Source organism: Elephas maximus, chromosome 17, assembly GCF_024166365.1.
Source record: "Elephas maximus indicus isolate mEleMax1 chromosome 17, mEleMax1 primary haplotype, whole genome shotgun sequence".
NCBI lineage: Eukaryota > Metazoa > Chordata > Mammalia > Proboscidea > Elephantidae > Elephas > Elephas maximus.
The window spans coordinates 82,957,159-82,980,137 of NC_064835.1; the positions used below are offsets into that span (position 1 = coordinate 82,957,159).

General features: G+C 44.0%; 2 protein-coding genes across 3 annotated transcripts in view; one reads left to right on the forward strand and one right to left on the reverse strand.

Moving 5' to 3' along the window:
• TMEM182 (transmembrane protein 182) overlaps positions 1 to 546 on the reverse strand; it is a 102,574-nt gene extending 102,028 nt beyond the window's left edge. The window contains exon 1 of the mRNA XM_049856916.1: positions 254 to 546. The gene's annotated coding sequence lies outside the window, so the exon portion shown is untranslated. The remainder of the gene's footprint in view (positions 1 to 253) is intronic.
• MFSD9 (major facilitator superfamily domain containing 9) lies at positions 16 to 22,557 on the forward strand. Of its 2 annotated transcripts, XM_049856913.1 has the most exons (6): positions 17 to 268; positions 3,710 to 3,797; positions 5,256 to 5,299; positions 11,934 to 12,063; positions 16,321 to 16,530; positions 21,341 to 22,557. In XM_049856913.1, exons 1-6 carry the CDS (start codon positions 104 to 106, stop codon positions 22,129 to 22,131), a joined length of 1,428 nt encoding a protein of 475 aa, XP_049712870.1. In that variant the 5' UTR covers positions 17 to 103; the 3' UTR covers positions 22,132 to 22,557. The 2 variants fall into 2 exon arrangements, with proteins under 2 accessions (XP_049712871.1, XP_049712870.1); XM_049856914.1 differs by lacking the exon at positions 16,321 to 16,530 and having other exon boundaries at positions 16 to 268.
• The last annotated feature ends 422 nt before the right edge of the window (positions 22,558 to 22,979 follow it).

Here is a 22,979-nt window from a genome sequence, read left to right on the forward strand (position 1 = left end):
CCTCTGCGCAGGCGCACTCCCCGCTTCCGCTCGGGGCGGGGCTGGCGCTCGGCCGGGCGTCCTGGCGGCGGCTGCCGGCGTCGCGCCCCTTCCCCGGGCCTGCATGGAGCTCGGGGGTCGCCCAGGCTGGGGCGCGTTCCGGGAGCTGGCCTCGGCGACCCCGGGGCCGCGGCAGGAGCGGGGGACGGAGGCCGAAGCGAGGGCTGCCGGCCCTGGCGCCTTCGGAACCCGCCGCTTCTTGCTCTGCCTCTACCTGGTGGGCTTCTTGGTGAGTGCGGGGACGGGGGCTCCGGGCGCGCCGGTGCTGGCTGGGAAGCCACGCCGCGATCTTTTTCTAAGCTCCGGGGCGACAGTGGTGCTCAGCCTGGCCTGGGAACCTGTGACCTCCGTGGCCTGGTGCCGCCCTGCCCCTCACCTCTGGCCCGGTGACCCTGCTGGCCGCGGCTTCACTCCCCCGGGCGCTTTCACTCGGGCGGGTCCCGGCGCCGGCTCCTCCCTGCCCAAGGAGAAGCCCCAGCACCGCCTCGGGTGCCACCCTTTGACCTAACCTCGCCCCGGGCGTGACCCCAGGTGCTCGGTGCTGCTGGCTGGTGCAGCGCCTGGAGGGCGGAGAGCAGGGGCGCCTGGGCGAGCTTGGAAAAGCGAGTTTCGTAAGCGAGCCTTGTGTAAGGTTTCGAGGAGCCCTGGTGGCGCAGTGGTTAAAGCGCTTGGCTGCCAACCGAAAGGTCCGGGGTTCTGACCCGGGAACCACTCTGCCATAAAGATTTACAGCCTTGGCAACCCCATGGGGACAGTTCTACTCTCTTAGAGAGTCACTATCAACTGGAATCGAGCAGTCGGCAGTGGGTTTGGGGGTTTTTGTTTGATGTAGAGATTTTAGTAATTTTAATGATTTATTCAATAATTAGGCATCTGATTTCTTTAGGGAAAAATGTAAGATTTTCCGAAAGTCAAGAGACTTGGAAGATGTTATAGGCGTTTGAAATAAACGCAGCTTTGGGTATCCTTCAAGGATCTTAGGGGCTTTGTTAAGTAACATAAGGTATGTTATACAGAACTTCTTATTTTTTATGTATTGAGAGACGTAAAGACCCCTAAGACTTCGGAAAATGATTTTCTGAGGGAGGAGGGGAACAAGATTAAAGAAATCATTTGCCAAAATGTTCTGGTGTTTTTAACTCTTACCTCTACTTCTTGATTTTAATTTGATTTGGAAGGAAGACAGAGATGAGGCTTTACACCTGTTTTGGTGCTAAGATCTATGATCTCAGTGTCTTGCGTCCAGATAACTGGTGAGATCAGTGTTCAGTTTGCTCACGTGTAGTCTCTACATCAGCTAGTACTTTTTAATGTTAGACTACTAATCAAAAAAATATTTGGGTTCCTGTAGGAAACCCTGTGGGGCAGGTCTGCTTTGTCATCTAGGGTCAGTATGAGTCAGAATTGACTCGATGGCACACGATGACAACCCTGAAAAAAGTTCTGAAACATTTGAATTTATCCGTCAGTTTTCTTTGAGACATTCAAATGCTAGATTTAAGGTTTAAGTGGACTCTCTCTGACCTGGCTGTAAACTACAAGCACATTGCCTGTTGCAAAGTTCAAAGTGCACTTCCTGATAGTAATTTTGGAGAACTATGCATTCAGAAGAAAAAAAGGAAAAGACAATTTTACAATAGAACTTCCTGACAGGAAGGAGTCAGCAGCTAGTGTCCTAGGAAAAAATACATTATTTTTTAGGTTCACAAAGCGCTTAAATAAGAATAATAACCAGTTACTGTTTATGTGTCTGTGTTTTTATATTTATCTTCAACAGATCTCAGCTTATCTACTTAAATATTTCTTTCCTATCCTTTATTTATATTAACTATTTGAATATTAAGTGACTCGTGGTACTGGAAATTTTGAAGGAACAAGCCTACCTCTTGTTGGACAGTTGGATTTTTTCTGAAAGATCCAGAAGACTCAATAAGTGGCTGATAAGTTTTGAGTCTCTTAAATAATATAAATATCAAGGCTGATGGGGCAGACAGTAAAGCCCAGTGGAAATGAGCTTAGACTCAAAATGAATTCTAAGTAATCTTAAAATTGTGCAGATAAACTATAGTAATGTAAATTTGTGAGTGCATTAAGATTGCTGGGTATTAGATATATGGCTATCTAAAGATGTAACTATGGAAAAAGTCCACCTAAAAGTTTACTTGGAAGCTCATGTTTCTGTAATTAGGTAAATGCACAGCTTCTAGGAAACGGGAGAGAAAAAGACTAACTCTGGGTCCAAAGAAGGTATTTTTGTTGCATGCTCTTTCCTTCAATGTAAGCAGAATTATAGAAGAAATTCAAGTTGAATATAATGAAAAATGTGTATGTGTGGAAGCGTATCTTCTTCCTCTAAATCATTTGTAGCAGGTAACCAGGTGAAGTAGAAATGAGAAAAAAACTTAAAGAAAAAATGATTAATCTTCCTGTTAACTCAGAATACTAGCTAAAAGGATTGGTACTTATCCCAGAGCTGAAGGAAAGAGAAAATACATTTGAGCTTCTCTTGTGTGTCAGATCTTTTTCAACTTTATGTCGTTTAGTGTTCATTGTATTTCTACTAGGCAGTTATTACTATTGCCAGTTTTTATAGATGGCAGTACCGAAGCTTGGTAACATTAAATACCTTTCCAAGAACACACACTTGGTAAGTAATGGAGCTGGAATGGAGAATTGTCTGATCCAAAGCCCACGCACCTTCTGTGACTTACCTGCAGAACATTGGCCTTCCATCAGTGCCAGGCCTCTCTGTCCTACTGGCTTTACTGAGACTTTCTTTCAGGTGTTATCTTTTAAAGCCATAAGCTACAGGTTGTGAAAACTTTGTTGCCTTCCTTGAGTTCAGGAAGAAATTGATGTTACTAAGAGAGCCCTGTTAGCATAGTGGTTAAGAGTTTGGCTGCTAACCAAAAGGTCAGGAGTTCAAATCCACCAGCTGCTCCTTGGTAACCCTATGGGGCAGTTCTACTCTCTCTTTTAGGGTCACTATGAGTTGGAAATGACTGGACGGCAATGGGTTTTAAGAGAAGTGTTATTTCATCAATAAGTACTCTCATTAACTGTGGTACGTTTTGTTTTAATTTGAAAAACCGTAGCACATACTTGTTGCATGTTAAGGGTCAATGACAAAGAAGCTAAAGTTAAAATGAATTCTAGATCAAGGTAATCCAGGCAGTTCCAATTGACAGATGTTGTTATAACACAAGGTATTTGGATTTCTTAGTAATTTTACCTGATCACAATGGTGTGCTTCCATAGAGATTTACAGCTTTGGAAACCCTGTGGGGTCACTATGAGTCAGAATCGACTTGATGGCAGTGGGTTTGGTTTTTTGGTTTACGTAGCATAATATGGAAGCCCTGGTGGCGTAGTGGTTAAGAGTTCAGCTGCTGACCAAAAGGTCGGCACTTCAAATTGATCAGCCGCTCATTAGAAACCCATTGGGGCAGTTCTACTCTGTCCTATAGGGTCACTGTGAGTTGGAACCTACTCAGCGGCACCAAACAACAACATGGTGTAATGTGGACCACAATGATGATTTCTCGTTTGTTCAAAATTCTAGACATTGGTTTTATTTTTAAAGTCAGTTTACAGTTTTAGGATGGACAGTTTAAAAACATCCAAACTTTAGTTCCTAATTTGACTGAATAAATGTTTTGTTTTCTTTTAGGATTTATTTGGCGTAAGCATGGTTGTTCCCTTATTAAGCCTTCATGTCAAGTCTCTTGGAGCAAGCCCAACAGTTGCTGGAATAGTAGGTGAGGGGTTAATACTGCTTCTTTTCCGAGCACTGTATTTTAAATTCCCTGAACCAAGTCGCTGAAAACATACCAGTCTTACAACTAAATATTAGCTTAAGGGAAATGGGAAATGGAGTAAAATGAATTTTTATAATATTTTAAAATACCACCCTGGCACAAAGTAATTCATCTTTTTGTAGATTACCTAAGTTTAGGGAGCTGGAAAGATTTGAGCGTTATCCCTGAGGTCCATACCACCGCTCACGCAGCAGGTATTTACTGAGCTCCTCCAAGGAGCTGGTTGTGCATGTTAAAGGGCTGGTATGGACTCCTGCCTATGGGAACCTGTACTCTGATGTGGATGACCAGAGAAACAATGTACAGAAATCATATCTTGAGGAAAGAAATTGGATGAGCCTTGGCAAATTGGCTGGAAGTTTCCAGCACCACCACTAACACGTCTTAGAAGGCTGTAGGCTTCTCCGCCTATGTAGCGTAAAAATTCCATCCAGAAGTCACTGATTTATGTAAGAGGCAGGAGATAGCAGGACTTGCGTAAAACATGCTAACACAGGGAATATGCTAATTAATGAGAAATTAATTTGAAGAGAAGTATAAGCTCAACAGCCCTTGCCTTTTTTACAAGTTGAATAATGTTTTGGGGGTACTTTTGTATCTCATGTTTGTTAAATCCTGGTTCATGGCATGATTTTTCTTCCCTCAAGAAGGGTATTTGGCATTATACTGCATAAAGATTTTTATGAGTAGCAGAGAGGACATGTTAAACGTGATATAATGGAGGTAAAAGACTCTGTAACACCTTGTAAGTTCTTTATAAAACAAAGGCATTTTATACACTGTGAAATGTTAGAAACATGAGGTGTTAAAATTTGAAGACTCAATAGAATTTTTCTAGGATTTCAATAAGATCCAACAGAAATTTTTCAGGTTTCTAGTCTACTTTCCATTCACTCCTGTAAATCCAATCTACACAGTTCTTACCCTAGAATCAGAGCTACGCAATTCTTACGTAGTGAAAGAAAGATTGTCAGTGTCCCTAAGATCAGCCCTTGATTTATTTTTTCATCTCATGGCCCTGTATTTTCTTTTGAGTACCTTCTATTATGTTGTAATATTTATACTGTTCCAACTTAAAACAGACAAAAAAGATTCGGATGATTCCCATTTTTAAAAAATGAATTGTTTCCCTGTTAATTTCTATGTAATTGTTGCCATATTAGTCCGTCCCTGTGATGGACCTGGAGCCCTGGTGGCACAGTGGTTAAGAGCTCGGCTTCTAACCAGAAGGCCTGCAGTTCAAATCCACCAGCTGCTCCTCAGAGACCCAGTGGGGCAGGTCCACTCTGTCCTCACGTGTCGCCATGAGTCAGAATCAGCTTGACAGCAGTGGGTTTTTTTTTTTTTTTTTTTTTTATGATGGATGTAGCTAATTTTACGTTATTAATGTTTTTACAGGCTCCACCTATGGCATTTTGCAACTCTTTTCTAGCACACTAGTGGTAAGTCATCTTCCATCCAGCACCACATCTTGAAGGCATAGTTGTATACCTCTGAGGGCCATTGGCCAGTTGGGTGCTTGAGGTTTACTAAAACATAGACTAAAAAGTCGAATTTATAGTATTGCCTGATCAAGAAGGATCCTTTGATTACTTACCCTCCTTACTTGACCTGTGCAGACTTGGGCCTAAAGGGGTTAGATGGTGTGATCTGAGTCGAACACACTGAGTTAGTGGTAGATTTGGGAGTACAGCCCACTTTTTAAGTTGCAACCTGCTCTCCCTGTGATTCCCTGCTAACGTTTACTAAAAGAATCTGAACAACATTACTGCAGTTTTTATTGTTTGTTTCAATTAATGGAAAATAATCAAATCCATTCAGATTTCTAGGGTACTAGTTGTTCATTTTGAGTAGTACATTTTATTAATTAAAAAACTTCAACGTTGAAGTTATTTGGAGCAGTTGGTTATGTATAGGCAATATGCAGTACAAAGACCCAGAGCTGATCCTGGCACTTCGCGGCTTCAAACCTCTCACTTGTCTGAAATTCAGAATCTGTGAGTGGTTTATACCTTTACTTCCTCTCATGCACCCTGGCCACTCTGACCTGCAGACTTGGAAGATCATGGTGTCTACTTGTTCAGGCAGTTCAGTCATTCTGATTGATCAGTAGTGACCTAGGACCAGACAGCGGCACTGTCAGTCACACATTTAGTGAACAAGCCGTATCAAACCTGTGTTTCTCAAGAGCTGCTTGTAAAATATATTTTAAAAAGAAGTTCAGTTTAAATAGATATTAACTGGAGAGCTCTCCAAAGAGATTCCATAATGAATTCTTAAAAAGTAAATTAAAGAAAAAAGAAAATTTTTTGAGTTGATTCTGACTTCGTGTGTGACTTCGTGTGTATCAGAGCAGAACTGTGCTCCGTAGGGTTTTCAGTGGCTGATTTTCCAGAAGTGGATTGTTAAGGATTTCTTCCAAGATACCTTGTGGTGGACTCGAACCTCCAACTTGTCGGTTAGCAGCTAAGCGCACTAACTGTTTACACCAGCCAGAGACTCCCATATAAGTAAACTCACTAGTTTATCTTTTGAAAAAAATTCTGCATATATTAAGTTTGTGCAATAACCATAGTAACAGTACTCTCATTTAACCTTGACAATAACCAGGAAAGTAATTTGGTATTTCTATTTTATATCAGAAGAAATTAAGACTTGACAGAATTTAACTATCTTGACCAAATCACCTAATAACAGGTTTCTAGACTCTAAGCCCATGCTATTTTTTTCTAAAAGTCATTTGCCACTGCCTTGACGATCTAACAAGTTAACAAGGAAATAGGTAACTAGAGTATGAGATTATATAGGAGAGTAACACTTTCTTGCGGTATTAATTGTAATATTTCATTTTCTTTTAAGAATTTGAATTACATCCGTAGTAAATGCTTTATCTTCTTTACTTGGAAATTTGCTACCTAATGTGTGTATGTAATTATATATATATATTACTTGTGTTTGTGTGTGTGTGTGTGTGTGTTATATAAAGTGTATATTTTAGACCAGTTAAGTCACAATGCATTCCTGCTGGACTCTGACCTCCTTGACAGTAGAGACTAGAGTTTGTTTTTGTCATAGCACTTACCAGAACACCTGGCATGTTGTTAGCATTTTATTAGTGCAAATTATTATTGCTAAATATGGCCTACCTTCTCTTTCAAATGGATCCTTTGTTGTATTATGTTATGCTTATGAAACACATATTTCATAGGTATAATTTAATGAAAGCCTCCCTTTAGAAAACCTTCAAATAGAGAAGTACCTAATTAAAATTCCTTTTTTAATCAATATTTTTATGAGTACGTATTTTGAGTTTTATAAAAACATTTAAGAATGCAATTTATGAGGAAACAATGTGTCGTATCAGATTTGACTAATATTTTTATAATACATGATCATAATACAAATAATCAGTATTTCTTAAGTACTTACTATGTGTCAGGGCCCAGTCTAAGCACTTTATTCCTTTCAGTCCTCATAACCAGCTTCAGAGGGTGGTTGTGAATCTTTTGTGATTCATCTTACGAAAGCACATAGTGTTGATGGAGGGGAAATAACCTCTGAGGCACCTATTTTACAGCTAGAGAAACTGAGGCATAGAGAATTTAATATGTCCGAGGCTATGATGTAGGGAATAACAGAGTTCAGAGCTGAGCCCAGGCACCCTGATCCCGAGCATAACTACTAGACTACATCACTGCCCTTTGAACACCCATAGAAGCAGTAGCCAGGAAATCAAATGGCGCATTGCATTGGGCATATCTGCTGCAAAAGACCTCTTTAAAGTGTTGAAAAGATGTCACCTTGAAGACTAGGGTGCACCTGACCCAAGCCAAGGTGTTTTCAGTTGCCTCACATGCATGTGAAAGCTGGACGATGAATAAGAAAGACCGAAGAAGAATTGACACCTTTGAATTATGGTGTTGGAGAAGAATATTGAATATACCATGGACTGCCAAAGGATAAACAAATCTGTCTTGGAAGAAGTACGAACAGAAGGCTCCTTAGAAGCAAGCATACTTTGGACATGTTATGAGGAGGGATCAGTCTCTAGAGAAGGGCATCATGCTTGGTAAAGTAGAGGGTCAGCAAAAAAGAGGAAGATCCTCAAGGAAATGGATTGACACAGTGGCTACAACGGTGGGTTCTCAAGCATAGCAGTGATTGTGGGGATGGCACAGGACTGGGCAGTGTTTCGTTCTATTGTAGATAGGGTGGCTTTGAGCTGGAACCAACTTGACTGCACCTGACAACAACAACAACATGAACACAAGGAGGCCAGCGACCCTTTACCCAGATAGAATGGGTGTGAGAACTTTCTACAATCCATTGAAATGAAAGTTGGGGGCAAAAGTTGGTGGCATTTGTAAAAGAATCACACTCTTTTAGAGGACTTACCCTCGAAATGTTTTGTAAAGGAAATTTATGACGGTTTATATCAGACTGAAGAAGAACTGATGCATTTGAATTATGGTGTTAGCAAAAAATATTGACTATACCATGGACTGCCAGAAGAACAAACAAGTCTGTCGTGGATCTTGGAATAAGTACAGCCAGAATGCTCCTTGGAAGCAAGGATGGCAAGATTTCATCTCATGTACTTTGGATATCTTGTCAGGAAGGACCAATCCCCAGGGAAGGACATGATGTTTGTTAAGACAGAGGGTCATTGAAAAGGATGAAGATGCTTGCCAAGATGAATTGACACAGTGGCTTGCACAGTGAGTTCAAACATAGCAGTGATTGTGAGAATGGTGCTGGACAGTGTTTCGTTCTGTTGTACATAGGATCGCTCTAAGTGGGAACTGACTCGACAGCACCTACCAACAACAACAACAACATATCCTTATGTAAAGAGATTTCTTAGATCCTTAGGAAAAAGAAACACACTAATAAAAATGGGTAAACAGCCTGGACAGGTATAGCCGGCTTTTGACAGAGAAGAGGCAGGTTCAGATTCTGTAGGCAACTGGAGAGAGTAGAAGTAGGTTATTCCAGCCTTGTTGAGGAATGAGGGAAGCAGTCTTGACCACCTCTCAGCCATGCCTAATGGAGGTCAGCATGTCACTCAGGAGCTAGGGGGTCCTCTTCCCAACCCCTCCCAGGCAATGCTCCGTTACCATTATAGTGCCTCACAGTTTTCATTTAAGGCAGTTAATTTTATCCTAACAAAACATCACTCAGTCTCAGTGTAAAGTGGGTCAGTGTAGAGATGCTCTGAATGAGGTGGGCATGTCCGTCAGGCTGTGCCCTACTGTGTGTACCCAGACACCTGGCAAAGCGTGAAGAGAGAGTCAAGCAGGCTGGCGCCCAAGCTGGGCAAGTGTTATGGATTGAAGTGGGTCCCCCGAAAATGTGTGTCAACAAAACTAGGCCATGATTCCCAGTGTTGAGTGATTGTCCACCATTGTGCCACCTGATGTGATTTTCCCAAATGTTGTAAATCCTGCCTCTGTGATGTTAATGAGGCAGGACTAGAGGCAGTTACGTTAACGAGGCAGGACTCAATCTACAAGATTAGGTTATATATCGAGTCTATTTCTTTTCCAATATAAAAGAGAGAATCGAGCAGAGAGGCAGAGACCTCATGCCACCACGAATGAAGAACTAGGAGGGGAGTGCATTCTTTGGACCCAGGGTCCCTGTGCTGAGAAGCTCCTAGACCAGGAGAAGATTGATGATAAAGACCTTCCACTGAGCTGACAAAGAAAGCCTTCCCCTGGAGCTGGCCCTGAATTCAGACTTCCAGCCTCCTGTACTGAGAGAATAAATCTATGTGTGTTAAAGCCATCTACTGGTGGTATTTCTGTTATAGCAGCAGTGGATAACTAAGACACCAGGTGTCAGTGGTGCCCCCAGAGACCTAGGCTCCTGCTGTCACTTTGATCACCTGTCCTCAGTAACTGTTCATCCTCCAGCATTGTGTGCCTGTTCTAAGCAGGAAGAAGGGAAGGATGAAGAGTGAAAGGCTGCTTGCCACCACCCTCCCCCAGCTTTAAAAACTCTCAGAAGCTGTACCCAGTAACTTCTGGTTGCATCTTTATAGGCCAGAACTTTCAGCCTGCAAGGGAGACTCGTTTTGAGGCAGACGTGTTGCTATGGGGTACTGAGAGTATGTAAATAAAGAAGAATGAACATTGAGTCAGGAACTACAGTGGTGGCTCCAGAGTTCTGCTCATCTTGCTTCCGTTTATCCCATGAGGCACACGTGACCCATCGTAGGCCATGACAGGACTCCACACAGCACACCACTGCCTTTCTCTGTCCACACTGGCTTCTGCTTGGTTCCTTCCCCCATGTGTCTCTCTTCTGCTCCCTGTAACTATCCATGGGTATCACATTCAAACTCACATACACGGACGCTCTTTCATCCACACCGGCTTCTGCTTGGTTCCTTCCCCCATGTGCTTCTCTTCTGCTCCCTGTAACTCTCCGTGGGTATCACATTCAAACTCACATACACGGACGCTCTGGTGGGTGCAGCTAGCCAGTACCACGCATGTTGTTTCCTGCTGGACAGGCTCTAGCTTGGGCCACCTGTGTTGTTGCTAAACATAAAGAATGGTTCAGGAGGCAGCCCTGCTTGGCAGGACTCTGAGGTGCCCAGATGTGGAAAGTATAACTGGCAGACACATTGCATGGCTTGATTCTCTGAAAAGAAAATGCAAATGGGCAGTACACAAATGAAAAAAATTTAAAAAATCAGAAAGAAGGGAAAAAAAAAAAACAAATTAACATCATAAAAAGATGGTCCTTGACAAAATTGTAGATTTTTTTAATTGATGATATATGGTGTTGGCTAGAATATAGGGAAATGGAGACACCTAATTACCGTTGGCGGGTTTGTAGATCTTTCTGGAGTGTAATTGGTCAGTACACGTCAGCTAAGGAGCCCTGGCAGTGCAGTGGATGAGCCCACGGCTGCTAACCAGAAGGCTGGCGGTTTGAACCCACCAGCGCCTCTCCAGGGGAAAACACCTCATGGTCTGCTTCAGTAAGGACTGACCAAACGCATCACTGTAGAGCTGGATTCCAACTCTAGCGACCCTATAGGACAGAGTTGAACTGCCCCATAGAATTTCCAAGGCTGTAATCTTTTAATCTTTATGGAAGCAGACTGCCATATCATTCTGCCACGGAGCGACTGGTGGGTTCAAACCCCCGATCTTTCAGTTAGCAGCCAAGCTGCTTAACCATTGTGCCACCAGGGCTCCTTCAGTAAAGGTTACAACCTTGGAAACCCTATGGGGCAATTCTACTCTGTCCTGTAGGGTTGCCTTGAGTCAAAATTGCCTGGAGGGCACACAGCAACAACACGCAGTCAGTAGCCTTAAAATGTGCACGCCCTTTAACCTAGCAATTCCAGTTCTAGGAAGGTAACCTGAGGAAAATTTCAAGGATGTTTGCCAAGATTTTGCAATGAGGATGCCTTTTGTAACCTTAGTTATATTTTTGACAAATTGAAAAGAGCCCAAAAATCTAACCAAAAGGATTTTTAAATAAATATTGGTGCCTCTATATCGACTCGACGGCACTGGGTTATATATTAGAATATGAGGTGATTAAAAATGATAACAAAGGCAACTTTTTAATGACATGGAGTGATGCTCAAGAGCTCGTTAAGTGAGAAAGCAAGTTTTAAAATAGAATACAGTGTGACCATTTTGTTAAAAATATATATAGGTTAGGGGCCTATGGGATATTTTTATAGTCTTTCTGTTTTTCAGTATTTTCTAAATTGGTAAATAATGGACATAGTTACTGAGAGGTTTAGTCCAATAAAATACTAGACTGAAGACAAAAACGAGGGTTTATAAATTCATTTTAGCGTCTTTCCAACCATTTTTAGCTACCAGGTCATCGTAGATACTTTGTTTGACCGATGAAAACTATGTTGTATCTTCCCTCATGGGGATACTGGAGAAAATAAGTTCTTCTGGCAAATGGCAAAGCAGATCCAGGCACTGAGGCCCGTCAGCCAAACCCGCTGATGTTTCGCACTGGATCAGGTTTTAGGTGCATCTGCGAGGTGGTGGTTATTTCGCAGTGGCTCAGAGCTCTTTTCCCTGCTTCTTCCAGGGCTGCTGGAGTGATGTGGTCGGAAAACGCTCTTCCTTGCTCATGTGCATTCTCTTCAGTGCCCTGGGCTATCTCATCCTGGGAGCATCCACCAGTGTGTTCCTGTTTGCCCTGGCCAGAGTCCCTGTGGGTGAGTTTTTGCCCCTGTGTGTGGTTTGTGTGTGTTCATTCAAAAATTGTTAAGATGTGTGTGTATATGTGTATTTGTGTATAAATATATGTGGTTAAGTGTCTTAGTTATCTAGTGCTGCTATAACAGAAATATCACAAGTGGATGACTTTAACAAACAGAAATTTATTCTCTCACAGTCCAGAAGTATAGAAGTCCGAATTCAGGGCACTGGCTCCAGGGGAAGGCTTTCTCTCTCTCTCAGCTCCTCGTCAATTTTCATGTTTCTTGTCATCTTTCTTCCTCCATCTCCTCTTGCCCCTTTTATTTGTTGTAAGAGATTGACTGAGGACACACCCTACTGTAATCCTGCCTCATTAAATAACAGAAAGCTCATTCACAAATGGGATTATAACCACAGGCATAGAGGTTAGGATTTACAACATGTATTTTTTGGGAACACAATTCATCCATAACAGTACATGTGAATATATATGTATGTGTGTGTTTGCGCATGCGCACGTGTATAAGATGGTCTTTAGGCATGGGTAGTGCTTATAGGGAACGCTGGTGGTATAGTGGTTAAGAGCTCAGCTGCTAACCAAAAGGTCAACGTTTCAAATCCACCAGGCATCAGCCACTACTTGGAAACCTTATGGGGCAGTTCTCCATCCGATAGGGTTTCTATGGGTCAGAATCGACTTGGTGGCAGCAGATTTTAATATTTGTAGACAGCTACTCATCTGTCAGTTTGCCATACTCTGGTGCCTTGCATGTTGCTATAATGCTGGAAGTTACGCCACCAGCATCTGAAATGCCAGCAAAATCACCCATGATGGACATATTTCGGCAGAGTTTCCAGGCTAAGACAGACTACGAAGAAAGGCCTGGTGACCTACTTCCAAAAATTAGCCAGTGAAAACCTTATGAATCACATCAGAACATTGTCTGACTCGCTTACTTTAGAAATATCATCAGGAGGAATGAATCGCTGGAGGAGGACATCACGTTTGGTGAAGGCATGGGAGACCCTGAGTGAGATGGATCGGCACCCTAGCCACAACCATGGGCCCCAGCACGTTAGCAATTATGAGGATAACGCAGAAACGGGCAATGTTTCATTCTGTTGTACATAGATTGCGTCAGAGCTGACTCAGTGGCAGCTACCCATCCCGTGCCAGCGCTTACAGAGCCTGTCCTGCTTGGTATTGCCTCCTTGATTAGAGCATATTTCACAGCAGTTATAATAACTGTAACAGTAGCAGCTATTGTTTACTGAGGACTTAGATCTGCCAGGTGCTCTATCACCTTGTCCAGAGCTCCGTAGCCCCTCAGGGTCTCAGCGTGCAGCCCCTTGCTGCTGCGTCAGGACCCATCTCCTTCATCTCCCTACATTCAGCCAGTCAGTAAGGATTTGTTAAATGCCATTGGCCAACACTGTGGTGACTGCCTCCCCCTTAGCGAGCTTATCATTTTGTAATTGGGCCTCATGGCTTCAAAATTAGATTTAGGGCTATGGCTCTCCTTCAGCGTTTTATGAAGGCGGCCGTTGCTTAAGGAGGTGCTAGAATTCCTCACGGTGCCTCGCAGGTTAGTTTTCTGTTCCTTGACTCCTCTTGAGTTTTTCTGATGTTTTTGAAAAAAGCCTTTAACTTGCACATCCTTTGAAAACAGCATCCTCTGCCCTGGCAGGCCAGCCCTCAAACCTTGTTGTGACCTGGATCTGACTCTGAGCCTGGGTAGTCTGTGAATGTTGGGTGGTGTTGGCAGGTGGATAGTTACTGTGGAAGCTCTTTATTCTCCTTGTTTTTCTAGGTGATTAGGGCCCTGGAGTTTGTTTTTCTCATCTTACCTGTTAGAGCACTGACAGACTTTGCTACCCTATTCAACAGGTCTACAGGACTGTATCTCTGAGCAGATCCAGTTGAGCTGCTGGTATTTAACTAAGGTCTTGTCTATCTAAGGTCCTCTTTAACTAAGTTCATCTTTAACTGACTCTGCAAATGAATAAAGCACAGATGGAGTCACTTTAACATACAAGGTGATCAGCTTAGTCTGACTTATATACTTACTCTGAAAATCTGTTGAGTTCACCCCTCAATGTTCATATTGTACCATCTCGTTGACTAAAGAAAATGCTTAATGAAGGTCTTTGCTTTAGTTATAACCAATAATCTCAACAATCACTAACACCACACACAAAAAAAATCGAATTTATATCTGTTCTGTGTGTGTCTGGTGTCAAATTTATTTTATGTCCTTGGTTTGGTTGGCAGTGTGTCTTTCTACATATGTAATACACTCCACTGTTTGGTGATTAAGTATTGTCCATAATTCAACGGAATTATGAGGGAGATGAAAAAGCAGAAACTAGGTTTGTTCCGAAATGGGCAGAGATGTATGGCAAGGACTAAAATTATTTGTATTTAATATGAAATGAACCTGGTATGAGCAGGGATAGGTCTGTTATATAAGTACCGTAATTTTTGCAAACAGAGCGATACACAAAATTTCTCCCTGGCCCACGTCAGCCTTCATAGTGTTTGGTGGTCCACAAACATGAGGGACCCCTGGGGTACTTCACCAGGGTCCTTTTGCACAAAGTCAGTTGTGGATTCAGGTCCCCACACCCCAAAAGTGAGCCACTGGCATCAAGTTTGACTGTGGTTCTAGTGTTGGAGTTAGACACCTGGTTTGTCCCTGCCGTCTTTATCCACTACCCCAACCTCTAAAAGTCAAGAGAAGAGAAGGCTAGTCCGAGGGCAAGGAAATGGTAGTCCAAGGGCAAGAGAAGGCTAGTCTGGAAGGAGTGAAGATTAGCCTGGGGGCAGGGAAGGTTAGTCTGGGTTGCCCAGAGGATGCCGTTACCATAGCCCTTTTCCCTCAGGTGTGTACGATGAGCCCGCCAATGACAGAATTTCAAAAACAATCCTTATAGAATTCCTGTAAAACCTCTTAAGAATCACCGTCTTGCCCAGCCCTCTCTCGCATTTAAGGAAACAGGCCTAGAGATAGTCAGTCTGCCTAACTGCAAGTAGGGTTTATGTGGTTGCTTCCCAAAGAGGCTAGTTCTGAGGCAAACACTCACTCTCATTTTAAGGCAAGACTAGGACTGGAACCCAGATCTAAGGTGTTGAAGCACACACGTGCATACCAGTGTACAGAGTGACACTTCCTGCAGACAGGTGATCGAAAATCATCGTGTCGCGTCCCAGTCGCTGATTCTGGTAGAGCTGCCAGCAGCGTTTATTGAGTTCCTACTCTGTCTTGAACAAGTTAGTGGACAACGTGTGTTATGAGAATCCCTCCGTATGTCAACGAGTGTGCGCCATCAGCACATGGGTGGCTAGGCACACAAGTCCTGTACGTCAGTAGAAACGCAAGAACTATAAGGTCATAGACACGCTTTAACCTGCTTTCAAAAGTCACGTCAGAACTTTCGATTTGTTAACACGTTTACAAGGCTGTTGCTAGTAGAAACTTAGATGTGGCTTAGATGACCGGGTTGTCTTTTTACCATGTCCTTTGCTGCCCAGTTTTTTTCTGGATCTCTTGTCAGCTTCTAATATATTTAGAAACAGATTTGATATTCCACCTGATCCTTTCTCCCGCAGCTGAAATGCAGGCTCCAGCAGGGCTGGGATATTTGTCTGTCCCTTTTGTTGTTTTCTTTTTTGGTTTCCAAAACCAAACTAAACCCTTGCTGTCAGGTCATTTCTGACTCATAGCAACCCTATAGGAAGAGTAGAACTATAGGCTTTCCGAGAAGCAGCTGGTAAATTCCAATTGCTGACCTTTTGGTTAGCAGCTGAGCTGTTAACCACTGCACCACCAGGGCTCCTTTGATCTCCAGTCCTTGCTTTATCCCCAAGGCCAAGATCAATACTAGACGTGAAGTGTACATGCAGTAAATGTTGAATCTGTGAATGAATGAAGAGTGAGGTATTATAGTAAGTCTGAATCCAGGAGGCACCGTATACGTGAATTGCAGTTTAGATGCCACAGACCACTGGAGATGCTGGGAAGCCACGGAGGGAGGCTACAGGCTGAAGGTCTGGGAGCTTGGTCACCAGAGATAAGATGACTGAGTAGGAATGGATGCTACAGAATCAAAGGGACCAAGAATCTAGTTACGGTGAAGCAGCATCTGTAGGCCTTAGAGGCTGAAAGAAAACAGAGATCAGAATTTCATCAGGGATTACAGTTAAGTGCAGTATCAAAAGTGAGACACTGTTGACCTGGGAGAAGTTACAGAACATGTTTATTGTTCCCTTACAGGTATTTTCAAACACACACTCTCCATCTCAAGGGCTCTGCTTTCTGATCTGGTTGCAGAGAAGGAACGGCCGCTGGTAATCGGGCGGTTTAATACCGCATCAGGCATGGGCTTCATCTTGGGCCCCATGGTCGGTGGATATCTTACTGAGCTAGACGGCGGGTTTCATGTAACAGCCGTCATCTGTTTTTCTGTCTTCCTTCTGAATGCTGGTAAGTTGACATTTGACTCTGAGAAGTTTGTTTGTGCACTTGCACTGCTCAGTGTTCTCACTTTTCCCTCAGCCTCTTACCATTTGTTTTTCTCGGTAGACAGGCTCATCTTTCAGAAGTGAAAGTCAGACCACATCATCCGCTGCTGCAGAGGATGGCTGGCTTCCCCCATCACACTTTAGCCTGTAACCCATGTGCAGCTCACAGCCTGTCCCCCCAGCTCTGCCCTCTCCCTCCCCCGCCCTGTGCTCCAGCCACACTGGCATCACTCCTGAGCTCACACGTGCCAGGCCCATTCCCACTACAGGGCATCGCACTGGCTCTTTCCTCACCTGGAATATTCTTCCTGCGTGTCTTTACTGGCTATCACTTCTTCTCAGCATTCAAGCTTCAAATATTTCCTTCTGAGAGAGGCTTTCTCTGACCAGTCTGTCTAAAATAGCTCAGTTTTCTTCATAGCACTTCTGAAATAATATTAATTCATTTGTTGAGTTTATATCTGCCCTTTTTTACCCACCTTCTCTCCTCAACACGCATGCAATTAGGAAGAAAACTTCACAAAGGTGAGGCTTTTATCTCTTTTACTCACTGATTTCTCCCTTCCCAGAACAGTGGTAGACATATAGCAGATGTTCAACAATAATCGATGAATAAAAGAGTAAATACTGGACTCTGCGCTCCCATGGTTTGAAACATGTTGTATCCTCCTGTGGTCCTCTAGCCTAGAACTAGAAAATGGCAGGTCCTTGGTGAGCAACTTAATACACAGTAGGATAATTCATGCTGTTGAGTTTTCCTTTTTAGTGTGTAGCCTTGGGCGAATTATGCCTCACTTTTCCTCATCTATAAAATGGGGGCTAACAACTGCAACTTTTTGAATCTTTATGTTCGGGGTTCCATATTGAGCGATGAATTCCATGTTGGGTTAGAAGATTTTAGACTCAGAAAGCAAAGTTCACAAGTGTTATGGATTGAATTGTGTCCGCCAAGAAGATGTTGGAGCCCTAGCCACTGTACCTGTGAAGGTGACCCTGTTCGGATATAGGATTGTCATTGGTTATGTTAATGAGGTCAAGCTGGAGTGGGTGGGGTGGGTCCGGAACCTGATCCCTTCTGAACGGTGTTTTATAGAAAGGGAAACAGATAAGGAGAGTTCCACACACACAGGGAGAGCTGTGAAGACAGAGGCAGCTGTCTCTGTGAGGTAGCAAAGGAATGCCCAGGCTGAGGCAGCCCCAGAAACAAGGAGAGAGGCTCACAGAAGGAATCCATATGACTGAGACCCTGCTTTGGACTTTCAGCCTCCAGACTGGGAGAAAATAAATTTCTCTTCTGTAAAGTCACCACTCGTGGTCTTTTGTTATGGCAGCATTAGGAAACCAAGACAGTGAATTCGATCCCAAACCTCATAGGAGTACTTTATGATTTTTCTGCCAGAAACTTAACCTGTAACCTCAGCTAGGAGGTGAGACCTGTAAGGAGAGCCCACCATGGCTCAGTGTAAATCAGGATACAGTGACTTCAAGCACGTGTCCAGTTTGTGTGGCCAAGCATCTCCATGTATAACCACCAAAAACCAAACCCGTTGTCATCGAGGTGATTCCGATTCATAGCGACCCTACAGGACAGAGTAGAGCTGCCCCATAGAGTTTCCAAGGAGCACCTGGTGGATTTGAACTGCCGGCCTTTTGGTTAGCAGCCGTAACGCTTAACCACTAATGCCACCAGGGTTTCCTTCATATATAAAGGAAGGTACAAAGAATGTGCTACCATTCGAATTCAAAAGGCAGCATGTGAACAGAGAAAATGGTCATGACATTCTGTTTCTCCTTCTCCGGTGATGTTGCTGTTCAGTGTTTTGCCTTGACCTAAGCTTGTTCATGGGTCTGAATCAGCTGGGAACACGTTCAGCTGCAGCATTCCCAGCTGCAGTGGCTTAACCTCCTAGGGATTTATTTTTCATACGTAAATCTGCAGGACGGTCCCGGGCTGGTGCCACTCTCGGCAGTGCCATTGCAGATGCAGGTTCTTGCTGTTTTCTACTCTGACATTCTTAGTGAATTAGTGTTCATCCTGTGCTTGTTAGTTCACAAATGCAAGATGCTCCTGCTCCAGGCAGCAGGTCCATTCCAGGCAGCGAAAAGAAAACACAAAGGTAAGGCAAATGAACAAGAGGGAGTTGTCCAGTTGAGTATGTCCCTGTTCATAAGCAAGAGTTCCCAGGAGCAACTCCCAGCAGACCTTTTTATGGTTGTTATTACATGCCATTGAGTCAGTTCCCACTCATAGTGACCCTATAGGACAGAGTAGAGCTGCCCCATAGGGTTTCCGAGTTGCTTGTGGTGGATTCAAACTCCCAACCCTTTGGTTAGCATCCGAGCTCTTAAACGCTGCACCACCAGGGCTCCGACTTCTGCTTGCTACTCATTTTTCAGTCACTAGCCAAGGGGAATGAAATCAGCTGAATGGTTTAGGCCTGTGCTAACCAGTACCAGAGCCACTAACCACATGTGGCTTTGAGCACTTGAGATGTGGCTAATGCAACAGAGAAACTATGATTTTAATTTTATTCAATTTCATTTAGTTTCCATTCAAATTTAAGTAGCCAGAAACTCAGTTCCTCAGCTGCACTAACCTCATTTCAAGCGCCCAATAGCCACATGCGGCTTTTTTTGTTTTTCCCCCAAGTTGCCATCAGTTCTAACTCATGGGGATCCCACGGGTTCAGAGTAGAACTGTCCACCATAGGGTTTTCACAGCTGTCACCTTTCCGAAGCAGATCACTAGGCTTTTATTCAGAGTGGGTTCGAACTGCCAGCCCTTCTGTTAGTAGCCTGGAGCTTATCTATTTGTGCCGCCAGGGACGCCTGTACACGTGTCTAGTGGCTTCCACATTAGACTGTGCAGTTAAAGCACGTTTCTGTAATTGCGGAAAGCTCTGTTGAACAGCACTGCTCCCTCAACAGACCAGGCTTTCATTGGCAGAGAAGGAGTGGAGAATAGCCCGAGACTAGACACGGCCTACACAGTAGACGGGATCTCGTGGAAGTCACAGAGCTACAAGCACCATGCATTGCTGTTTTCCCATTCCAGTTTTGCCGTGTTTTTCTCCCTGGTGACAATAGCTTTTCCCGTACGCCGTCTCTCAGCCTCCCCACAGCATTGCACATCCTTGCCCTGACCTGCCATTTTGCCTCATAAAGCCTTCCCACCGTGACGTCTGTTCTCATGGTTAAGAGGTCAAACTCTGGAGTCCAACGAGCTTGGGTTCAGAATCCGGCTTTGCTGCTTTTAGTATGTGGCCTTGGACAGATTATTCAGTTTCTTCATCTGTAAAATGGGGAGTAACAAAACTCAGTTGATGTGAGAACTGTAAGGGTTATATGCGTTAAGCAATAGATGCCACCTGCTATCATCATTCTTATCATTTTTACTATTATCTTAATAATGCCCCATGAAAATGTGAAATTCTTTCATATTTTTATCAAGATTCTGTGAAACTTCCAGGAGCCGTTTTAAAGATATAAATAGACGAAAAATCCAGATCTGCTTTCTCACGTGGTTAGTTTCCTGTCATAAAGTGACCTCCGGGCCGAAGTATTTACACTGTGTCTAGAGAAACCACATGTGCGGGTGAAATCACTGAAAACACCATGAAGCGTCACTGCACAGCCACTCGTCCAAGTTCGGCTCCTACAGAAAAATGGGTCCGGATTAGCCTGGGAGATACGTCCTAGAATGGCAAATTTGAATTTAGTTTTAAGACACTTTTCGGGCATAAATTGGCAAGAGATCATTCCAGTTGGATGGCACAGGATAAAGACAAGATACAGTGGTCATAGCAGAGCCGGGGGAGGATCATCTGGGTGGGGCTCGGCGCTGCTGCTTGAGGCCGTGTGTGAGGATAGATGAGAATGGCGGCTTCTGAGGTTTTGCACCTTGTGGCCTGCTAAAGCACATGGCGGCCCCGACTAGCAAATTATTTCTGATGATCACTGCTGTCAAGCTGTCCCTATCCACCCCCAAGCCAAGGCTGGCTGTCCCTGTACTTCCTCCAGCACAGCTCTTACACTGTAATTACCTGTTTGTGCCACCTTTGAGTAAGTTCTTTGAAGGCAGGGATTTGATAGGCCTTGTGGAGCCTTGGTGGTGCAGTGGTTAAGAGCTCAGGCTGCTAACCAAAAGGTCGGCAGTTCGAATCCACCAGCTGCTCCTTGAAAAGCCTATGGGGTAGTTTTCGTCTGTCATATAGAGTAGCTGGAGTTGGAATTGACTCCACAGCAATGGGTTTGGTTTGGTCTTGTTTGTTGTTGGTGTATTCCTGGTATTTCCCATAGAATTTAGCACTTAGAAAGCTCTCCATAAATACTGGATAGATGGATAGGCAGAAAATTAGAAAGTTAATGAAGGAAAGAAATGAAATGTAAATCATAAGAATTTAGATATGAAATAATTGGATATAAGAGATTATCAAAGACTACTGAGCTGGGCGAGAAAAGCGTGAATATTTTGTAAATTCAGATTTTTTTAAGCTGACTGACTGGCAGGTTCTTTGCCAGAATGTCAACGTCAAAATGGAGTAGAAAGAGCTGTGGGAATGGGGAAAAGCTGCATTCAGAAATACTGGGTAAATACAGATCAGTAATCTAACACAAATGACTACATAGCGCCTGAGGAGGCATGGTATGAGTTCCTTTTTATAAGCAAGAGTTCCCAGGAGCTCCTCCCAGCAGACTTCTCGTTGTTAGGTGCCGTCGAGTCGATTGCGACACATTCAACTTAATTTAACTGATATCATGCCATTTTACAGGACTGGTTTGGCTATTTCCATGGAGTGAAGTAAAATCCAGCACTACGAAGAATGGCCTGCAGTTGGGTAAGAACAACACATTTGCCGGAAAGACGGGATATAAAGCGCAGAATGCAACCACGACCCATGGGGCCACCGCAAGTGAGAAGACGGCTCGGCTTCCCTGGACGGAAGTCATGTCGGCATTGCGGGACACGAAGAGCCTGATATTTTCTGAGATGTGGGACATATTTTTAGTGCGCTTGCTGATGGCTGTGGCAGTCATGCTGTACTATAGTAATTTTGTCTTGGCGCTCGAGGAGCGCTTTGGGGTGCGGCCGAAGACAACAGGCTACCTCATAAGTTACAGCAGCACCCTGGGGGCCCTGGCTGGCTTGGCCCTGGGCCCCATCATGAGGCTCTACAAGTACAACTCTCACAGGATCCTGCTGCACTCCAGCCTCCTCACCTTCACACTGCTGCTGCTCTACTCCACAGCCCACACCATGCGGGTGGTCGTCTTCTCCTCCACCCTCCTGTCCTTCTCCACTGCTGTCGGCAGGACTTGTGTCACGGACCTCCAACTGACGGTGGGCGGGGCGCAGGCCAGCGGCACACTCATAGGTGTGGGACAGTCTGTGACGGCGGTGGGCCGCATCATCGCCCCACTCCTCTCAGGAGTTGTCCAGGAGGTCAGCCCTTGTGGCCCACCTAGTCTGGGAGCAGCCTTAGCCTTAGTGTCTATTTTCATAATGTTACTAAAGAAACCGGGCTATGGTGGTGACAGGAGTGATAAATTAAAAAGCGAGTAGAGTGGACTGGAACAGCCTGATGTAACAGAATTCCAGGTGTGTGAGTCAGAGCTAGCTCATAATGACAGGTCTGGTGGTATCACTTTATGCAGGCGGATGTGCTTTGCCGTGAGGTGTCCAGGTCAGCTGTGCAGTGATGCCTGCATGAGGTCCAGAAGTCAGATCAGGCACATTGGAAGGTTAAGATTGAAGCAAGGCTTTGCCAAAGGGGAAGGTGTTAAAGATTTACCTAAAAGTCTCATCTTCTCATTTGGGCCAGTGAGGCTCAGATTTTCCAAGTGGGGAAAAGCTACCAAATACAGGCTAGGGAGGGAAGTGGTGATGGAATAACAGAACACGATATGTGGAAGAAGGGAAGAAACCTCAAGGATTTCTCTACTAAGTAAGAGTAAAGGAACACATTAATAAAATGCTGATCACCTGGGACCTGGATTTCATGTTGACTTCTGTAAGAGTGAACTTTTGTGTAATTGAAATCCTAAAGAGTGAAGATGCTGCCTTATTAAACCCGACCTGTTGCTTTCTCGAGTCATAAGAAGGTTATGAATGGTAGTTCCACCAAGGGAGCTGGTTAAAATTCAGATGCCTGGCCTCACGCCCAAAGCCTGATTCAGTGGAGCTGGGAAATCACTGTATTTTAATAAGCACCACGGGTAGGCATTATCTCATGGAGGTAGGAAAAGAATCACTCTGAGACATACTGGTTTTCATTAAAGTAAGAGTGTGAGACTTGGTTATTTTTATTAATAGCTGAACTAAATCTGGACTGTTAAAAATTGTGATTGTAATCGCAACCTGTTAAAATTGTCCAAGCTCTTAACAGTTAGACTTTATAGGAAGAGGAACGT